The sequence below is a fragment of the Vespula vulgaris genome, chromosome 11 (genome assembly GCF_905475345.1).
Source record: "Vespula vulgaris chromosome 11, iyVesVulg1.1, whole genome shotgun sequence".
Classification (NCBI taxonomy): Eukaryota; Metazoa; Arthropoda; class Insecta; order Hymenoptera; family Vespidae; genus Vespula; species Vespula vulgaris.
This window is the reverse complement of record NC_066596.1, coordinates 5655001-5675000: the sequence shown is the minus strand read 5'-3', so window position 1 is coordinate 5675000 and position 20000 is coordinate 5655001. Positions and strand designations below refer to the sequence as shown.

Here is a 20000-nt window from a genome sequence, read left to right as displayed (position 1 = left end):
TATATGTATGTATGTATGGATGTATGTATGTACGTGCACGTACGTACACATGTACGTGCATATAAAAATCGTTCAATTTTCTTGGGATTTTAGATATTTCTGTTGCATTTTTAAGTTAGTTTTTATCATACTAATTTCAATCTCGACGAGTTAAGAAAATAGAGATAATCCAAGAGTTTTTTCTTGTCTAAAAATAATATATATGTATATATATATATATACACATATACACACACACACACACACACACACTTTTTTATCCATCGAGTTCTGAAGCAGATTTCTTTTTTCCTTCATGACTCATCACATATCTACGTAAGTACATACATGAACGTATACAGGGTGGGTCACAAGTTCCTAGATAGGCCAAAAATTTTTTTAGTGAATTATAAAAATCAAATCGCTTTTCTTCGCGATTATTGTTTAAGCTAATAATGATTTTAATTTATAATTATTAGTACTTGTAGTTTTACAATCTCAAAAGAAAAGACAAAACAAAAAAACAAAAAAGATAAAGAAAAAAAAAAGAGAGAAGGAATAATCAAAAACCAAATGTAAAAATAAACAAATGAAATCGATCTAAAAATTAATCAAGATGTTAATCCGACATTTTAAAATCAAAAACTTGCTCCACCTAGGAACTTTTTGGGCGGCCATATGCATACATACGTACAAACATATATACATACATACATATATACATACATACATATGTATATACGTATGTAGAGTTCCGATCACAACGAAACGAATTAAAATTATTCGCATAAATTTTTGTACCTTTTCTTTGTTAACACAATTAGGTAGTACATTCGCCATAACCGATTCCGAAGTCTAACGGCTAAAAGAGTCGGTCGTGTTGAATTGTGTAATGAAAGAAGCGGGATCCTACGTCTTAAGCAATCAGGAAAGTGGAAACCCGTTTCGTTCGTACGATCTTCTACTCCCCACCCCACCCCCACCCCCCTCTCCACCCACCCTCTCACTGGACGGTTAACCGGTTATTACTTTATTTGTATACTCTCGTTCATTCCTTCCTTCCTTCTTGTTTCTTTTTTTTCCCTTCTTTCTGTTTCCTTTTTTTTTTACCTTTTATGTCTCTTTTCTTCCTTTCTTGTTTTTTTTTTCTTTTCGTTTCGTTTCGTTTCGTTTCGCTCTTTTTTCCTTTCATTTTATTTTTATTTACTTTTCATTCGGGCACACGCCAGGTATTCTGGCCCACTCGCACGCATACGACACACATACGCAAAATAATAACACAACAACAACAGTAGCAGCAACAACGGCAACAACAATAACAACGTATTTATTCTATTACGTGACTATTTCGTATATGATGGTCGAGTTCGGACGGACGCAAGAGCTCGTAGAGAGAGAAGGAGAGACAGAGAGAGAGAGAGAGAGAGAGAGAGAGAGAGACTATTTTTATTACCCTCCAAAGTAGCCGAAGGTCTTCGAATGTAATCCGAAACGTTGAAATTTTTCACGTTGCCGAGTCTCGCGCGGTTATTGCGTGCGATTCGGAGGGAGGGAGTAGGGGACGAGAGGTGGGGAAGAAAAGAGAAGAAAATGGCGGCTGAAAACACAAGAAAATGGTGGCTTAAAAAAGAAAAGAAAATGGCGGAGCAAAAAAAGAGAGAGAAGATGGCGCACGAAAACTTCCAGCGAAAATATTAGCGACAAATCTACTTCGACGTGGATACCAAATTAACCAAAAAAAGGAAAGAAAAAGAAAACAAATAAATAAATAAATAAATAAATAAATGAAAGCAATGAAATAGAAAGTAGACACGCGGTACGACCATCATCGCGAAGGAGAAGAGGAGGAAGAAGAAGAAGAAGAAGACACGGTTGCCAGATTTCCCATGATTTTCCGAAAGAATATTCTTATCTCGCAAAGAGACGAACGAGTTCCGGCTGAGGAAGCAAGCAAGCATGGCTGGCTTGCGTTGTTACGACTTTGCACGAAGCTCTCTCTCTCTCTCTCTCTCTCTCTCTTACACACACACACACACACACTCACTCACTCACTCACTCACTCACTCACTCACTCTCTGTACATATGTATGTATGTGCTTCTCTTCCTCTCACGAATATTCGGCTACGCGAAACTTCGATGACCTTGAGAATCACCAACTCGCGAACTTCGCTCGGTTGCCATACCATTTCGCATTTCGTATTACGCTTATATTTCCATTTTTTTTTCCTTTTCATTTTGGTTAATTCATATACTAATTTATATAGCAATACTACATGGAATATTACCGATCGAACCGTGAATCATATATTATTTATTTAATGATTTTGAAAATGTTTCTTTTTTTATTTTCTTTTCCTTTTCTTTTTTTTTTTTTTGCTCTATACATTTATTTATTTTTGTTCTTTTTGTTAAAGTTGGGTAAAATCGTGATTATTTTATTTTTTCTTTTTAATGAATTATCCTTTCACAGATACACGCGTACATACGCATGTTTCACCGTTGAACCGTAAATCATTTCGTTATAATATATTAATCGATTATGAGAATATTTATTGCTGATTTTTATTTATTTTTTTTTTTTTTCTTTTTGATTAGGCAAGGATAACCATGACTTCATTGTATAATAATTTTCTCTCTGTTAAGGGATTACGTTCGTACTATTAAATATAAAATAAAGAACACAGAGAAAGAGAGAGAGAGAGAGAGAAAGAAGAGCAATGATCTAATTTCTGGAACACATAGTCTATTTATAATCTTCCGATCCTAACCTATTACCATCAGCTGTTCGTCTCTCGGCCCGTGTCACGTGACCGTGAAGCAGCAGCGGCAACGGCAACAGCACCACCACCACCACCGCCATCACCACTGCCACTACCACCGCCACCACCCGTAAGAAATATCACACGGCGATAAATCTTCTGGTCCGATGTTACGAACGTATACGAAAACGATCGAATCTTACCGAAGAAGTTTACGATATTTTTGCGTACGATGCTAAAATAAGAGACACCAGTATTCACTAAATATGGTGAATCTTTTTTAACTTAAAAGATCAATCTTAAAATTTGTCTATTATATATCATGTCTCTCTATATCTATTATTTTAAATATTATATTGTATTTTAAAAATTATACTGTGTAATATATACCATATAATATAAATAATAGTACAAGATATAAAGTATTATAAAACATACTGTAATATCTATACAATACCATATAACAATATATTCATACAGTATTACAAAAGAAATTAATATCTATATGTACTGTCACATACAAATATTATACGTATATAATATAAATTATTTTATTATTTATATACGCAAACGCATACATATATAATATATACATATATGCGTTCATGTGTGTGTATATGTGTGTGTGTGTGTGTGTACGTGTAAATACTTAATATATATATATACACATACGTACGTACGTACGTGCATACCACACACACACACAAATACACATATTTGATAAAAGTTATCAAGAGTAGAAAGAACGATTAGGTTTCGAGAGGAAGAAATATGAAGGAGAAAAAGTTAGTAGTCCGGCAACGCTGGGCTTCCGAGCGAAGAGAGAACAGGCAGGCACAGGCAAGCAGGCAGGCGGCCGGCGGTACAGGCCGATAAAAATAAATTTGCGCCCGGAATAATCGCAGAGCTCTCTCGTTCTCTCTTTCTCTCTCTCTCTCTCTCTCTTTCCTCTTACTCTCACTCTCTCTCTCTCTCTCTTTCTCCCTAGCGATTCGTACGAAACGTTGGCTACTCTCTAGGTGATGGCCGCTCAGTTAGGTATCGCTGATGGTATATATATATGTGTGTGTGTGTGTGGGTATATATATATATTGCTGGATGTTATTGCTGATGCTGATGTTGATGTTACCAGCAGCAGCTCGTCTTGCTTGCACATTGCTTAAGTAATATTCGAGAAGAATCGTTCAATGTTATAATATTGTTTAATTCGATCGTGTTTGATAATCGCGATGAAAATTTCAAAATGTTTCGAAGACGAAAAAAGAAGGAAAAATGAAAAGAAAAGAAGAGAGAGAGAGAGAGAGAGAGAGAGAGAGAAGGGAAAAATTGTTAGAAAAAGAATTATAAAGACAAGGAGTAGTAAGTCACGTTACTCTACTGACTCGGTCCATCACTTTTGAAACGTAACGTACAACGAGAAAGAAGCCATTGGTATACCAACACTGTGAGCGTAACAGAGAAAGATAGATAGATAGGTAGAGAGAGAGAGAGAGAGAGAGAGAGAGAGAGAAAGAGTGGGGGAAAGAGAAGGTTGTATTTCGAAATCGCGATACCAAAGTACCAAAGAAGAGAGGTATTCCTTTTACATTTTTACAGACACGAGAGAGAGAGAGAGAGAGAGAGAGAGAGAGAGAGAGAGAGAGAGAGAGAGAGAGAGAGAGAGAGAGAGAGAGAGAGAGAGAGAGCAGAAACGATTCTGAAATTCAAAACTCGTAAGAACTCTCGAAATACTCTCGTCATCGTCGCTTTTCTCGAATCTTTAAGGCTCATCACGATGATTCGATGATAACGATAACGATAACGACATTAATAGATGAGAAACTTGTTTTTCTTTTATCGCATAACGCAAGTGTATTTTGAAACGATACCTATCGAGGCTCATCACCCATATAACGACTTTCTCTTTCGAGCGAACCCCCATAAGCTTTTCTACCTTAGCTTTTTGTCGATGAAAGAGAGACGAGAAGAAAAAAAAGAAAAAGAAAAAGGAAAAAAAAAATATCTAGGATAGTTCCAGTATTTTTTCAATAGTCAATAGAGTCGATGGAAGACATCTTTGTTCTTTTGTTCTTTTTTATTCTTTTTCTTTTTCTTTTTTTTGGTTTTTATTAATGACCATTCTCGATGATCCTTGCTCGACAACGGTGATCGGTTCATTCAACGACTATGCAGACGACCAACGATATTTTCTACGAATATCTCTCTTTCTATCTTTTATCCTCTCCCACGAGTGAGAAACACGATACGAGTTTAAACGTCGAACAATAACAAGATCGTAAATGTTTAAATCGTTTTACAATCGAGTTATATAGACATGACCGTGAACTATTCTATAAAAACTGGAATTATTCATTTTCCAAATAGTAATCTACTACACGTTTTCTGTCGATTAAATCTTCTCGCTCTCTACAAAAAAAAAGGATAGAGAGAGAGAGAGAGAGAGAGAAAGAATGAGAGGGAGAGAAAAACAAAACAAGAAAAAAACCAAACAAAAAAAGAAGAAAAAACTTCGGCACTACCTTGCAACTTTGAGCATTTGCCAACGTAAATGGCCTTAAAAAAATTTGTCGATTAGATAAGAAATCTCAATGATTCTATTACGCGTTCTCCGCGCCGATTAAATATTTTCCTTAAATACAAAACGGAAAGAGATAAAACGAAAAATGAAAAAAAGAGAAAAAGAAAGAAAGAAAGAAAGAAAGAAAGAAAGAACAATAAGAGAGAAATAAAACTTCACTCGTCAGACTTATGCCTTAATATTTACGAACGTAGAAAGATTTGAAAAAAAACGAAGGAAAAAAAATCAAAACAGAACAAAACGAAACGAAACAAAAGAAGTAGTCAATTAGATAAGAAATCGTCATTAAATGAAATAATCTCTAAGAATAACATAAACATAACGTAACGTAACGTAACGTAACGTAACGTAACATAACATAACAAACTTAACAAGTGAATCGTGAAGTTACATCGTAAGTACTTACTTAATATAATAATAACATTGCTAATAAAATAAAGTGTAATGAGAAGAAGTAAATATCTTTTCTTTTGTGTGTTTCTTTCTTTCTTTTTTTTTTTCCTTTTTTTTTTCACTAATGAATTAATGAAAGGAAGAGTAATAGAGTTGAAGTCGGTACATGATGTAAAAAAATAAAAAAAGGACTAAACGATTTGCTCGTAATTTCTTATTAATAAAATTGCTAATAAATTGAAGCGTAATGAGAAATAGTAAACATCTTGTTTCTTTCTTTGTTTGTTTGTTTCTTTTTTTTTTCACTAATGAAAGATTCGAAGAGGGGCGGGGGAGGGTAGTAGTGAAACATGAGATAGAAAAAAGGATAAAAAAAAAAAAGAAAAAACAGCGAACGAGATTAGCTCGTAAATTTCTTACTATTAAAATATCTGATAAAATAAAGGCTACGAAAAAGTAGCCATCTGTTTTTTCTTTCTTTTTTTTTTTTCTTTTCTTTTTGTTTCGCTCTTTTTCCTTTCGCTAATGAAATAATGACAGAAAGGAGTAAGTAGTTACTGCTGGAGTCAAAACATAACCTAATCACCGGACGATTTACTCACAAGCATTTACTATTAAAGTTAGCTAATTTAATAATCGAGTAACAAAAAGGTAGACGTCTTAATTTTCGTTCCTTTTTCATTTTTTTTTGTTTCACTTATGAAAAAAAAAAAAAAATCGAAGGAGGAGTTTAGACGGATAGAGTTGGAGTCGTTCGAGCGGACTTTTGAAACGACCTGCAGTCTGTGTGCTGTATAGGTTATGTTGAATAGAGTGAGCAAGCAGCAAGTAGCGAGCGAGCGAGCGAACTAGAGAGAGAGAGAGAGAGAAGGATAGAAAGATAGAAAGAGAAGGAAGAGAAGGATGAGGAGAAGGAAGAGAAGGACGAGGAGGAGGGGGAGGTAAAGGAGGTGGGAAGAGCAAGAGGAGGATGGTTCGAGAAGTATGGTGAGAGGTGCAGAGGAGGAATGTGTGCGAGAAAAGGAAGGAGACGCGTGTTACGAAACCGTGGTACGCGTGAGCACTATGAACGAGAGGAAAAGAGACAAGAAGAGAGTACAGGGAGAGAGAGAGAGAGAGAGAGAGAGAGAGAGAGAGAGAAGAGAGCTCGTTGGATGAGCGGCTCTCTTCGGCTGGCCGTTCGCTTCGTCGTTCTCTGCCTTTTTTCATCCACCTCCGTCTCTTCCACCTCCCTCTATCTCTATCTCTCTTTCTCTTTCTGTCTCTGTCTTTGTCTTTCTATCTCACTCTTTCCTCTTCTCCACCTATCAGTCTATCTCTCTCACTCTTACGCACACGCTCACGCACCAGCGAACAGTTTCTGTTTCCTCCTCCTCCTCCTCCTCCTCCTCCTCCTTCTTTTACTCCTCCTCATCGTGCACCTCCTTCTCTTCTCTTCTCTTCTCTTCTCTTCTCTTCTCTCCTTTCTCTTCCTCTCCCCCCTCCCGCCCCCGCCCCCGCCACCACCTTCACCCCTTGTCCCCCTTCCCCTTGTCTCGGTATTTGCTTCGAGCTAAAATAAAAATGAGAGAAGGCTTACGAGAGAGAACGAGAGAGAGAGAGAGAGAGAGAAAGAGAGAGGGACTTCTCGCCCGCGCTCAAACGCGTCTCCTCGCGATTTACGCACGTCCGAGGAGCAGACTTTTAAAAACTCTTTCCTTCCGTACCACCTATCGACTATTTTCTTCTTTTTACATCTCATATATATATATGTATGTATGTATGTATGTATGTATGTATGTATGTATACATATACGTATATATATATTTATTTCTTAAGGATCGAGTACAGGAAACTTCGATAATCGAGACCGAGTAATCGAATTTCAAATTTCGCGCCAAATTAACACATCGTACGTATATATATATATATATATATATATATATATATATATATATATATATATATATATATGCGTGTGCACCGTAAAACATATATTTCCCCATCCCGTGATATAACCTAACTTTTTTTTCTATTTTATTACAACTCTTCGTTTGTTCGTTTTCGATTATCGTTGCTGACAGAATTCGTCGTTTTTTGTAAAAAAATAAAGAAAGAGAAAAAATAGAGAGAGAGAGAGAGAGAGAAAGAAAGAGAAACAAAGACATGTGCATGTATATTTCTATTAGAATCTCACTTTTTTTTTTTTAGTACTTCGTCGGACCTTTTTCTTTGTTGTTTTTAATTATTTATTATATGAATTTCAATATAATTCACGTCATTCAAAAAAATGAAAACAGAGAATAAACAAATAAATAGACAAATATACGAATATACATGCACGTATATATTTCTATTATAATCTCACTTTTTGTTGATTAATTTATTAAAATCTTTTTTCTTTATCGTTTTCGTATATTTCATTTTACTAATATACAAAATTCGCCGTCCAAAAAATAAAAGTAAGAAAGAATTGAATAAATTAATTAATTAATTAATTAATTAAAAAGACTAAATATATAAAGATTGTAACGTAGAAAGACTGTGAACAAACTCGCAACGCGTTTTACTCGACGGATGCAGCGAACGATGGGGTCAGGGTCATGTTAGGACGATAATAATCATATATTCGCGAAATATACATTTGGCGTATATATATATATATATATATATATATATATATATATATATATGTCGTATAGATAACGTACTCCTTGCATTTTGAAATAACGATTGATATTCGAAAGCATGCTTAGGAATGGTGATCGATTTGTCCAGAAAAGTGGTTCCTTCAACCTTAATGGACTCAGGTCACCAAAACTTTTTTCCAAGGAGTTTCACTGAACGAGCGACGAAAGAATTTCTTTCGTCCGTTAAGATTGAGGAAGGTCGAGGAATTCCAAAGGATATCATCTCGATTCTAACGCCACCCGTGTTTGATTCAATCGACTTACTTTCCCTCTCTTCACAAAGAAAGAAAGAGAAAGAGAAATGGAATAAAAGAAATTTTTTTTCTTCGGACTCCACGATTAATACTTCGAATTCAATTCACGATTTTTCCTACGATTAGTTAGTTAAATGTTACGATGAAAAAAAAAAAAAAAAAAAAAAAAAAACATGAAAATAATCATATTTCCTTCTTTCCTACATCAAATTTCATTTTGAATAGAAACGTGGTATCGTTCAATTGCCTTCCCTTCCCACCCCTCTCCCCTTCTTAAGTTTTTTTTCTTTGAGCTCTAAGACGTAACTAAATTCAGTGATAACACGAAATTAAGATGTTATATAATCGAGTATATGGTCACTTTCACTAATTTTTTTTCTCTCTCTATCTTTCTCCTTTTCTTTTTTTTCACAACTAATATGATCATAACATACACACATACACACAGAGAGAGAGAGAGAGAGAGAGAGAGAGAGAATCTTTTAAATATTTTCTATAGGCTAAGCAGTACATCGAGCATCTCTCTCTCTCTCTCTCTCTCTTTCTTTTCCCTTCTTATAACCCTAAACGTTCTCGAATCGGTTGTATCGAGAAATACAAGTTCATCGACTACAACTATATAACTACGATTACGACTACGACTACAACTACGAGGACGAATGTGAGTTAGTTTATTCATGTATTCCATAACTTTGGAATACATGAATAACTTGTTTGGAGGTTTTCGGTCGGCACTGTCTGAATATGGGAGAGTAGAAGAAGAAAAAGAGAAAAAGAAAAGAGAAGGAAAAAAAGAAGTAGAAAAAAAGTACAACAAAAAAAAAGAGAGAGAGAGAGAGAGAGAGAGAGAGAGAGAAAAATGAAAAGGATTCAGAAAAGCAAAGGATATATGAAAGAGACACGAAGTAGCGAAGTAAGATGAAAAAGAAAGATAGAGATAGAAATAGAGATAGATAGACAGATAGATACATAGATAGATAGATAGATAAAAAGAGTGAAAGAGAAAGAAAGAAAACGATCGCAGACTCCTAAAGCGATCTTATTGATAAGCTCGATTTATCCTCCGAGGATTTATCTGCGACACGTGGCTCGCGCGTGTATTCGCCATCCTTTTCTTTTCTTTTCTTTTCTTTTCTTTTCTTTTATTATATTTCTCTCTTTCTCTCTCCCACCCCATTTCTTCTTCTTCTTCTTCTTCTTCTTCTTCTTCTTCTTTCTCGTTCTTTTTCTCTATATATCTATCTCCGTTTCGTTCTAACTCATCCTTTCCTTTATACCGCGCCAAAAGGCCTCCCGCGCCACGTGCTTTTCGCGTTTACATTTTTTTTCCTACCCCTTCCTCATCCTCCTTCTTCCCCACCCTCACCTCTCTTCTCTCCGTTCCACCCTCTCTTCTCTTACCCCGTTTTTTTTTTTCTTTTGTTTTACGTCCACGTTCTTTTACACGTACCATCTATGTATATACCCACACCCAACATTATTTCGTAGGAAACTTCGGAGAAACTTTTTCCTATGTTTTCTTCTTCTTCTTCTTCTTCTTTTTTTTTCTTTTTCTTTTTCTTCTTCTTCTTCTTCTTCTTCATTTTCTCTTTCTTTTGACACTACCCAGTGTCACAAAACGAATAGAACTTAGTAGAACATCTTTATCTCGACGCGATCTTCGATGACATCAACCCGTTATAACTTCATTTTTTTTTCTTTTTTCCGTTCTTTTCTATTCTATTTCTCTCTTTTTTTTCTTTCTTTCTTTTTTACTTTCATCCATTTTTTTTTTTTTTTTATATATACGATCGAACGTGCGCGGAGTCTGTGAAAAAAGTTGCCAAATGATTCTTTGGACAAGTCACAGTTAAGCCTTTCGTAATCAATTTTGACTTATTATTTATTCGGAAAGGAAGAATGTGACGATATTTTTAATATTTCATAAGTATTTTTAATGGATTGGTCGGTAATATTTATAATTAGTAAGTATTTAATATAAGTGAGAGTCAAGCCTTACGTAACTCCTGACACTTTAATTAATTATACCAATCGAAATATTCGTATAAACTGTGACCATTTGTTCTTCGAAAATATTTATCATTAATTAATAAAAACATATACCGATCGAGTAAATATAGAAGTGGTTAAATTTCTTTTCTTTTTACTTTTTCCGTCAGATTTATAAAAGCTTAACCTGAACACACCAAAGAGCCTAGTAGCTTTTGACCCACCCTTTAAAAGTCTTTTTCTTATCAATATACAAGGGGAAACAATTTTCTCTCTTTTTTTTTTTTTTTTCTTTCGAGCTAACTCGTACGTATTATTTTTTTCGCAAGAATATAAAATGGCCGATATAAAATTCCAAGAAGAGTGTAAACGCGAAATGACGAATATTATTTACCACGTGTTAAACAAAAGGACGAATTAAAAAGACGTAAATATTTACGTAGATACTTGCATATTCCGTGTCGCAAATTCGTTTGCGCGCGATGACATAAACAAGAACGTGTCTCGGGAACAACGTGGATGATTGTGGTCGATTGATCGATACCAGTACAACACGTGTTTCTCTCTTTTCTCCCTCTCCCTCCTTTATCTTTTTCATCGTTATTTAGTAATGAAGTAATAAGAATAATAAGGTATTTGTGTGACACGATAAATAATCGAGAGAAAGAGAGAAAGAGAGAGAGAGAGGGAAACATTTGCTTCCTTGGTTGTCAACGCGAACCATTCGTTTCTTTTGAAGATAGACTGACGATAGTCGACGCCATGTTTCTTTCTTAAAAGTTCTGATACCACGTGACCGTCGCGCTCACGCATCACATGACATCGCGAGAATTTTTAATAAGCGTGCTCGCGCGCTTAACGAATAGCGTCCCTCCGAATAAGTAGAAAGTAAAAGTATATATATATATATATATATATATATATATATATATATATATATAACGTATAGATATTCATATACATGACGTTTGATCCTCTTCGAGAAAATCATCGAAAGGATAGAACGAGGTTTATAAAACAGTGCTAGAAAATAAAGTAAGTAATATGGTATAGTAACAATAAGCTTTGTCCTTGGTTCTACTCTAGGGTGTAGCGTGGATCTAGATAAGAAAAAAGAGAGGGTAGGTGGGGAAGTGCAGGGAGAGGCAGGCGGATGGGCGACGGGAGAGAGAAAGAGAGAAAGAAAGAAAAAGAGAGAGAGAGAGAGAGAAAGAGAGAGAGCGATGGAGCGGAGAAAAAAGGGGGAGGCTCGGAGAAAGAGAAAAGGTGGGAGTTGGGCTGAGAGAGGGAGGGAAATGGGTAGGAAGGGAGAGCGAGAGAGAAATAGAGAGAAACTTACATCTTGTAGTGATGTTGCATGTGGTGACCGAGATGCAAGTCGGCGGCATGCTGTTGCTGGATCTGCTGTTGCTGATGCACGGACTGATGGTGGTGAGTCTGCGGGGGATCCAAGGTGGAGGCACCCAGCAGGGTGGCGCTCTCCCTGAACAGCGTTGCCACCTGCATGCTCGAAGAGATCTCTGACGCGGGGAAAACCGCGATGAGGATATTTCACCTCTTCCTTCGCTACTACTCCACCACCTCCTCCTCCTCCTCCTCCTCCACCTCCACCTCCTCCTCCACCTCCTCCTCTTCCTTTCTTCTTTTTATCTTCCTCGAGAATGGTCCTTCTTCTTCGCGAAGAACCTTCGTCGAGGTTAACTTCGATGACCACCGACCGACGGACCGGATCCGTGCAAAGCTCCTCACCTCCTCCGCTTATTCTTCTTCTTCTTCTTCTTCTTCTTCTTTTTCTTCCTCCACCTCCTCCTCCTCCTCCTCCTCCTCCTCCTCCTTCTACTCCTCTTCCTCTTCGTCTTTCTTCTTCTTCTTCTTCTATTACTTCTTCTTCTTCTTCTTCTTCTTCTTCTTGACGAAATAATACTACCACACTACTCTTTCTCTTTCCCTCTCTCTTTCTTTCTCTCTTTATATTTTTTCCTTTTCTTTCTTGACCACCACCTCCTCCTCCTCCTCCTCCTCCTCTTCCTCCTCCTCCTCCTCCTTCCTCTTCTTTTTCTTCTTCCTCTTCTTCTTCTTCTTCTTCTTCTTCTTCTTCTTCTTCTTCTATTACCACCACCACCACAACCACCACCACCACCACCGCAGTTACTACTACTACAACTACTACAATTTCTCCTGGCGACGCTGCCACTGTCGCGCTACTCCACGAGACGACGACGATGCTCTTGGCGTTGCTCGGGCTAGTAACGATCGCTGCTTCACCACCGCAACTACTACTACTACTACTACTGCTGCTGCTGCTGCTGCTGCTGCTGCTGCTGCTCCTGCTACTACTACTACTACTATTACTAATACTACTACGACCACCACCACCACCACCACCACCACCAACCACCACCACCACCACCACCACCACCACCACTACCACGTCCACGTCCACGTCCACCAGCAGTAGCAGTAACACTACTACTACTACTACTACTAGTAATACTAAACTCCTCTCTACTAGTAGCACCAACCACTACTACTAGCAATCACACACGGCCGTCGCAACGAGTACGTAGAACAACGACGACGACGACGACGACAACGACGGCGACGACAACAACGGCGACGACGACGACGACGACGACGACGACAACGATGACAACGACGACGGTCCGTGTACGTGTCTGTGTCTATGTGTGTGTCGCGAGACTCCTTCCGTCGCGGCGACGGGACCGACGGTGTTGCGATCCGTTCGGTCGCCGTCGACGACGCGACGATCTTCTCTTATTCTTTTTCTTTCTTTCTTTTCTTGTTTTTTATTAATTATTCCTTCTCTTCTCCTTTATCCCTTTTCAATTCCTTCCTTCCTTTATCGTTGAACCTGTCCCGTTTATATATTTATATGTATATATATATATATATATATTTCTATATATATATTATATCGTATTATGTTATAGATCCTTCGATCTCTTCTCTAAATCACACTTCGTTTGTTGTATCGAAGATTATCCTCGGTACGTCGAACCGGCGTGCTCGGAGGGGGGCAGGGGTTGTTGTAGAAGGGGTCCGGAGGGGGTGGCCGAGGGGGAGAGGATAGGGGGGAGGGGGAGAGCGCTCTATCTCTATTCTCCTCCCCTTCGTAGAAAATCCTCGTAGTTGGTAGTTCAACAGTTTTGGCTCAATCGAGACCCCTAGAGCTCGTCGATGTTTTCGATGTTGTTTTCGTCCTCGTCGTCGTCCTCGACGTCGTCTTAGGATTCGTCCTTTCTCCTTTCATCATCGTTGTCGTCATCATTATACGCTTCGATATAAATACCGAGTATACACCAGAGAGATCTTTGAAATTTTAGGAAAGTATCAACCGGGTAGTTTCGAGACACCCGGTATATGTACAATCTTTCCGTTCTCTCTCTCTCTCTCTCTTCTCTCTTCTCTCTCTCTCTACCTCTTTCTCTCTTTCTATGTGTTTATGTATGTAGGTGTGTATATGTATATATATATATCTTCTACGTATATGTGTATGTGTGCAGTTGACACTCCAAGTACACGTCCGACGGAGCAACGAACGAGATTGCCACTCCACTTCTTCGTTCTTGAATTCTCTTCTTCTTCTTCTTCTTCTTCTTCTCTCTTTTCTCTTCTCTCTTCTCTCTTCTCTCTTCTCTCTTCTCCTTTCTCTTCGTTTCTTCTCTTCTTTTTTATCTTCAAATATTATTACGTCTATCCGACACGAGTAAGAAGGTGGTGGCGATCGGGGTAAGGAGAAAAGGGTGCTTTGGAAGAAGGGAGAGAAAGAAACGTATATATACACGTATACGCGTGTATGCGGGTGCGTGTATGTGTATACATATATATATGTATGTATGTATGTATGTATATATATATATATAAGAAAAAAAAGTAAAAAGAAAGGAAGAAAAAAAAAGGGTTTAACACCAATAAAACCAACAATCAACAAGAAGAATCAACGATCACAAGCACAACAACAAAGGACAACGAAGGAGTCGAGCGAGATCGAACGAAAGACGTCGTTGCACCCACAGTTAGGACTTTTCCTAATAAATGTTTCAGTTAGTAGTCGGTTCGGAATAATAGTGTATCAGTCAGAGTTTACCACTTCTTTTCTTCTTCTTCTTTGTTGTTGTTGTTGTTGTTTTTTTTCTCTTTCTTTTTCTTCGTTATTGTTGTTGTTGTTGTTGTTTCTTTTCTTCTGTAGGATCTCGAAGAAGGACAAAGATAAACGACGACGAATTGGACGGAGAGGAAGAAGAAGCGTCTTCTTCTTGGTATATGATATAATAAGAGAGAGAGGGTACGACGTTGACGTCGTCGATTACGATTACGACGATTACGATGATTTTACGATTAAGAAGATTACGATGACGGTGACGACAATGACGACGATAATAAAGTATTAGAATCGCGTGGAACAGTCACTGTTGTAAAGATAATAACGAAGATAGAACCGAGAGCAGCAGGGGCAGCTGCTGTTGTGTGATGTGTGTCGTACGTGTCTAGTATATTCCTGGGGCCCGTCGGTGGTCGCCGTGTGACGTGAACCGGCGGCGCGATGATGCACCCACGCCCCGGACGGAGCGCTTCGTCAACGGTGCGATATCTCTTCGCACTCGACGATCTCGTTCCTGCTATCACTCCCTCTTTCTCTCTCTGTGTCCCTCGCTATATGTATATATATATATGTATGTATATATTACGTGTGTGTGTGTGTGGTGTGTGAGTGCGCATATATCACACTTTTCCTCTCTGCTTCGCACGAGTGAGGAAGAAAGAATTCGTATCTAAGAATATCGAATTGGTCGAACTTTAGCAAAGGTTTATCACGGATTCCATAACGCTCTCGTTTTTACCACGTCGATCCTCGTGCAGAGAGACACACGCACATACGCACACGAACACGTCACACACGTTTCGATTTTGTTCTCCTCCCTTTTTATCACCCCTCTCTCTCTCTCTCTCTCTCTCTCTCTCTCTTCCACTCTCTCTTCCACTCTCTCTCTCTCTCTCTCTCTCTCTCTCTCGCTCGCTCGCTTTCCTTCTCTCTCTCTCTCTCTCTTTCTCTATCTATCTTTTTCTCACTTCTCCGCACTACCCACCCACCCACTCTTTCTCTCTCTGTCTCTCTCGAGTCGTGTAAACACGCGCGAGCGCGCACGCACACACACTCTCTCTCTCGCAAAGCCGCAAAATCCGCGACCGCCGCGGCAGCAAGAGTCGGCACCGCACTGCCTGACCGTTCCGCTCGTTCGGCAGCACGAACCTCGCCGTTCGCACGTTTCCGTAGGCGCTCGTTCGCCTTCGCGCACGCTCGGCTACGACGGAGCCTGCGGCGACGCCGGCTACAGAGCCGCCGACGCTTTGCCCGGCGCTGCTCCTCCTCCCCCACTCTTAGACCACCTACCACTAACTCTATCTCTATTCCTCTCCCTCTTTCCCTCTCTCTCTCTCTCCCTTGCTCGCTCGCTCGCTCGCTCACTCGCTCGCTCGCTCTTCACTGAGAACGCTCTTTACGTCCTTTTCTTTCTTTATTCCTGTCTCTCTCTTTCTCTCTCTCTCTCTCTCTCTCTACATCCTCTTTGTCTCTCTCTCGATTTCGCACATACTCTCCATCTTTGTTTCTCACTCTATCTCTTTTGCACTTTCCTTCTCTCTCTCTCTCTTTCTATTTCCATCTCTATCTCTATCTCTATCTCTATCTAGCTTGCTTCGCAACGCTGCCGAGGAACAGCGTAACGGATCGATCGTCACCGATCGATGGTAAATCGAGGCACGCGCTCTCCGATCGATCGACCAACGACGACCGACCGTTGGACGACGTTTCCTTCGTCTCGCGAAATACCGCGAGAAAGGGGCCGCTGTCGGCGCTTTTGCGATTCGCGTCGCGAATATCATCGTCCAAAGTTATTTCTTAACAATATATTCCTACGAGATGGAAAAAAACTATTTGCTTTACGTAAAAATCTTCGTTTTATCGTCTCTTTCGTCATCATCTACCTCGTCCTTCTTTTCGTGCTCCACGTCATAGTTTTTGACTTCTCTCGAAAAAGGAGACCATAGCGAGGATATTAAACGCCGCGAACGACCTCGCTGATATGATTCTGCGCGAAAGAGCACGTATTTCTTCTTCTTCTTCTTCTTCTTCTTCTTCTTCGTCTTCTTCTTCTACTCCTACCCCCCTCTTGCACCTCCTCCTCCTCCTCCTCCTCCTCCTCCTCATCCTCCTTGTCTCTTTTATCCTTCGCCGAGCGTCGTTCGTGGATGCGTCTTCTTTCTTTTTTTTTTTTTTAGTTTTAGTTTTTTACGAAAAAGGAAGAAGGATCTTTGGGATTATTCTACACATATATATACATATATCTATATATATATATACATATATAAAAATATATATACATATATACATACATACATACATATATACATATACATACATAAATACATACATACATACATACATACATACATACATACGTATATATGTACATAATAAAAAATTTATATCATCTGAAGGACGACGGACCACCGTCACCGTTTTGTTGATTTCGAAATGTCCTTTACGCGAACATAAGTAAAATTAATTCTCGTCTCTGACGGTCGAATGGTACCACCTACATACAATACATACGCGACCACATATCTTTTTTTTCTCTAGTATCTCATTTCTTTCTCAAACGTTTCATTTCAGAGTCACCTGATGATCATCCTCTTTGGGGTGGGGTGAGGTATAGTAGTGGGTAGAGATATAAGGGACGTATGATTTTCTCTTTTTATTTTTTATTTTCTTCCTTTTTTCCTTGAGTTTTCTTTTCTTTTTCTTCTTTTATTTTTCCTTTCTTTTTTTTGGGGGGGAGTTTTTACATGGCCAAGAACATGCACGTACGTACATAGACGGAGATATATACGAATTTTTGGAACGAAACTCGTTTATCCCGCCCGGGCACCACCATCATGAGATTCTACGCCCCTGTGCGCGAGGGTTCCTTCGTATACTCTCTCTCTCTCTCTCTCTCTCACTCTCTCTCTCTCTCTTCTCTCTCACTCTCTCTCTCTCTCTCGCTCGCTCGTTCGCTCGCTCGCTCGCTGGTACTTCTCTTTCCTCTCTCGTCCTTCTCTCTCTCTCTCTCTCTCTCTCTCTCTCTCTCTCTCTCTCGCTCTCTCTCTCTCTCTCTCTCTCTCTCTCTCTCTCTCTCCATCTCTCCATCCATCCCTCAGCACACCCTCAATCCGCTCGCTCGAGCACGAGCGCATGGCAGGGTTGCACCGCGAACGACGAGAGGCGAATATGGCTCCCGTATGCGTGTTTGTCCGTCCTGTCGTGTCGTATACCTGTCTCTCTGTCGTTGTATGTGTATCTGTGTGTGCGTGCGCGCGCATGTATGCGAGTAATATATGTGTGTGAGTTGTGCGCCTCAGCGAAAGGCAAGTAACTCTTGTACATAGGGAGGAAAAGGCTTCGTGTGCGAGTACACGCGGTGACCCTGCGCTGTCGGATAGAGGTGGACGAGGAGGAAGTTCAGGGCCGCATCGCGGTTAGAAATATTGCACTTCTTTTTACCCGTTTGCCAACTGTGTTTCATCATTCGTCGCGTCGTCGTCGTCGTCGTCGTCGTCGTTGTCGCCGTCGTAGTAGTATCGTAGTTATACTCGTAATCGTCGTTGCTTTTCGTCATAGTCATCATAGCGTTGTAGTCATCGTCCGTTGTTTTCTACGAGTTTACAAATTTACAACGCGGGAATTGTGAATACGAATTGTGATCATGACACTCCCCTCCACTCCCCGCTCTTTTCGAAATATAGTCAATCAGAAGTTATCGGAAGTGAAAATTATTCGTTCGATATGTTATCCGTCGTTCTTATTTTTCTTTTTTCTTTCGTTTTGCTTCTTTTTTATTTGATTCTTTCTTTCAAATTTCCCGCTCTTACAGCGTCAACGTGATTGGGTAAACCGTTACGTATTTATAGGTTATGTCGTAATACATACCTCGTATGGAGTAATACACTTATGTAGTTTCAATGAGAATATACAAATGTTGTTTAGAACTAATATCAAATTTGTCCTAATGATCTGATTTCTTTGTTGAATTTTAAATTGGTAAGAAATTCTCGTACCCTAGAAATATATCATTGAAAATTCAGAATCGCTCTGTAATGCTATATACGTACGTATATAGCTAATACAAAACATACATACATATATATGTATACATATATACATGTATATATCATACAAATATCATATATCATCCATAGTACATACGTAGATACATACATCATACAAGTTACATACATATATACTTCGTACATACATATTTCATTATTCCGTACGGTTGACGCACTTTTTCTGCTAAGTTACTTCGCGTTAACGTTACGACGAGAGTAGTCGAATCTCTTGACGCGTTCCTGGCCTCAAATACTCTCTCCACGCGTATGTATATATATATATATACATATATACATACATATTATATACAGATAGATTGCGTGTGTGTATGTACATATATATGTCGGGTGCGCGCGTATGAAACTGCGAGCACATATTTATGAGCGTGTATGTAGAGCCAGGCCATGCACGAATAAAGAGCGCGCGCGGGAGATCGAGAGAGAGAGAGAGAGAGAGAGAGATGGGTTATATGCATATGTATATACCTCTTCTCACTACATAGAGCGATAGTGTTAGAGAGAGAGAAAGAAAGAGAAAGAAAGAGAGAGAAGCGAGTAACGAGAAAGAGCAGTAACTATAGAAAGCAGTGGCGGCGCTAGCGGAGCGAACGTTCAACATGAGTGAGAAAGAGAGAAATAGAGATAGAGAGAGAGGAAAATATAAAATGAACGAATAAGAGAGAAAGAGAGAGAGAGAGAGAGAGAGAGAAAGAAGCAAATATAGAAAGAAAAGAGAAGGATGCATTGGAGAAAGCTCTGTCGTGAGATAGAGAGAGAGAGAGAGAGGGAGAGTGAGAGAGAGAGAGAGAGAGAGAGGAGAAGAGAAAAAGAGAGAGAGATAGCAATATACGTTGAAACCCCACATGACTCTCTCTCTCTCTCTCTCTCTCTTGCTATCTCACTCTTCTATGCAGCTTCGCGCACAACCCACTATGCCAGACTCCCACCACGCGAACTTTCGGAAAAATCAATAGACTACAAGAAAAGCCTGTGCTGCGCCAGGCGAGTGGAGCCCTCTCCCCTTTCCTCTCTTTCCTATCCTACTTTCTCTCTCCGTCTCTCTTTCTCTTTCGCAACGTTCGTGCATCTATCCGTCTCTCTCTTTCTCTCTTTCTCTCTTTACCATAGTATTACTCTCTTTCTCTTGCTATCTGTCTCTTTCTCTCTCTACCTACTTCCCACTCCCCACTCCCCACTCCCCACTCCTT

At 39.3% G+C, this 20000-nt stretch overlaps 2 protein-coding genes across 11 annotated transcripts in view; one reads left to right on the top strand and one right to left on the bottom strand.

Moving 5' to 3' along the window:
• Positions 1–13685, bottom strand: part of LOC127067437 (atrophin-1) — a 76283-nt gene extending 62598 nt beyond the window's left edge. The window contains exon 1 of the mRNA XM_051002325.1: positions 11963–13685. Coding sequence (XP_050858282.1) covers positions 11963–12129 — 167 coding nt within the window. The 5' untranslated portion in view covers positions 12130–13685. The remainder of the gene's footprint in view (positions 1–11962) is intronic.
• LOC127067434 (DNA (cytosine-5)-methyltransferase 3B-like) overlaps positions 1–20000 on the top strand; it is an 84835-nt gene that overhangs the window by 53637 nt on the left and 11198 nt on the right. For 7 of the 10 annotated variants that reach the window (XM_051002316.1, XM_051002315.1, XM_051002314.1 and 4 more), the window contains exon 1: positions 16106–20000. This exon is cut by the window's right edge. The exons of 2 other annotated variants lie outside the window; for them this stretch is intronic. The gene's annotated coding sequence lies outside the window, so the exon portion shown is untranslated. Of the gene's footprint in view, positions 1–16105 lie in introns of those variants that run through there. One more of the 10 variants, XM_051002317.1, reaches the window with a different exon arrangement.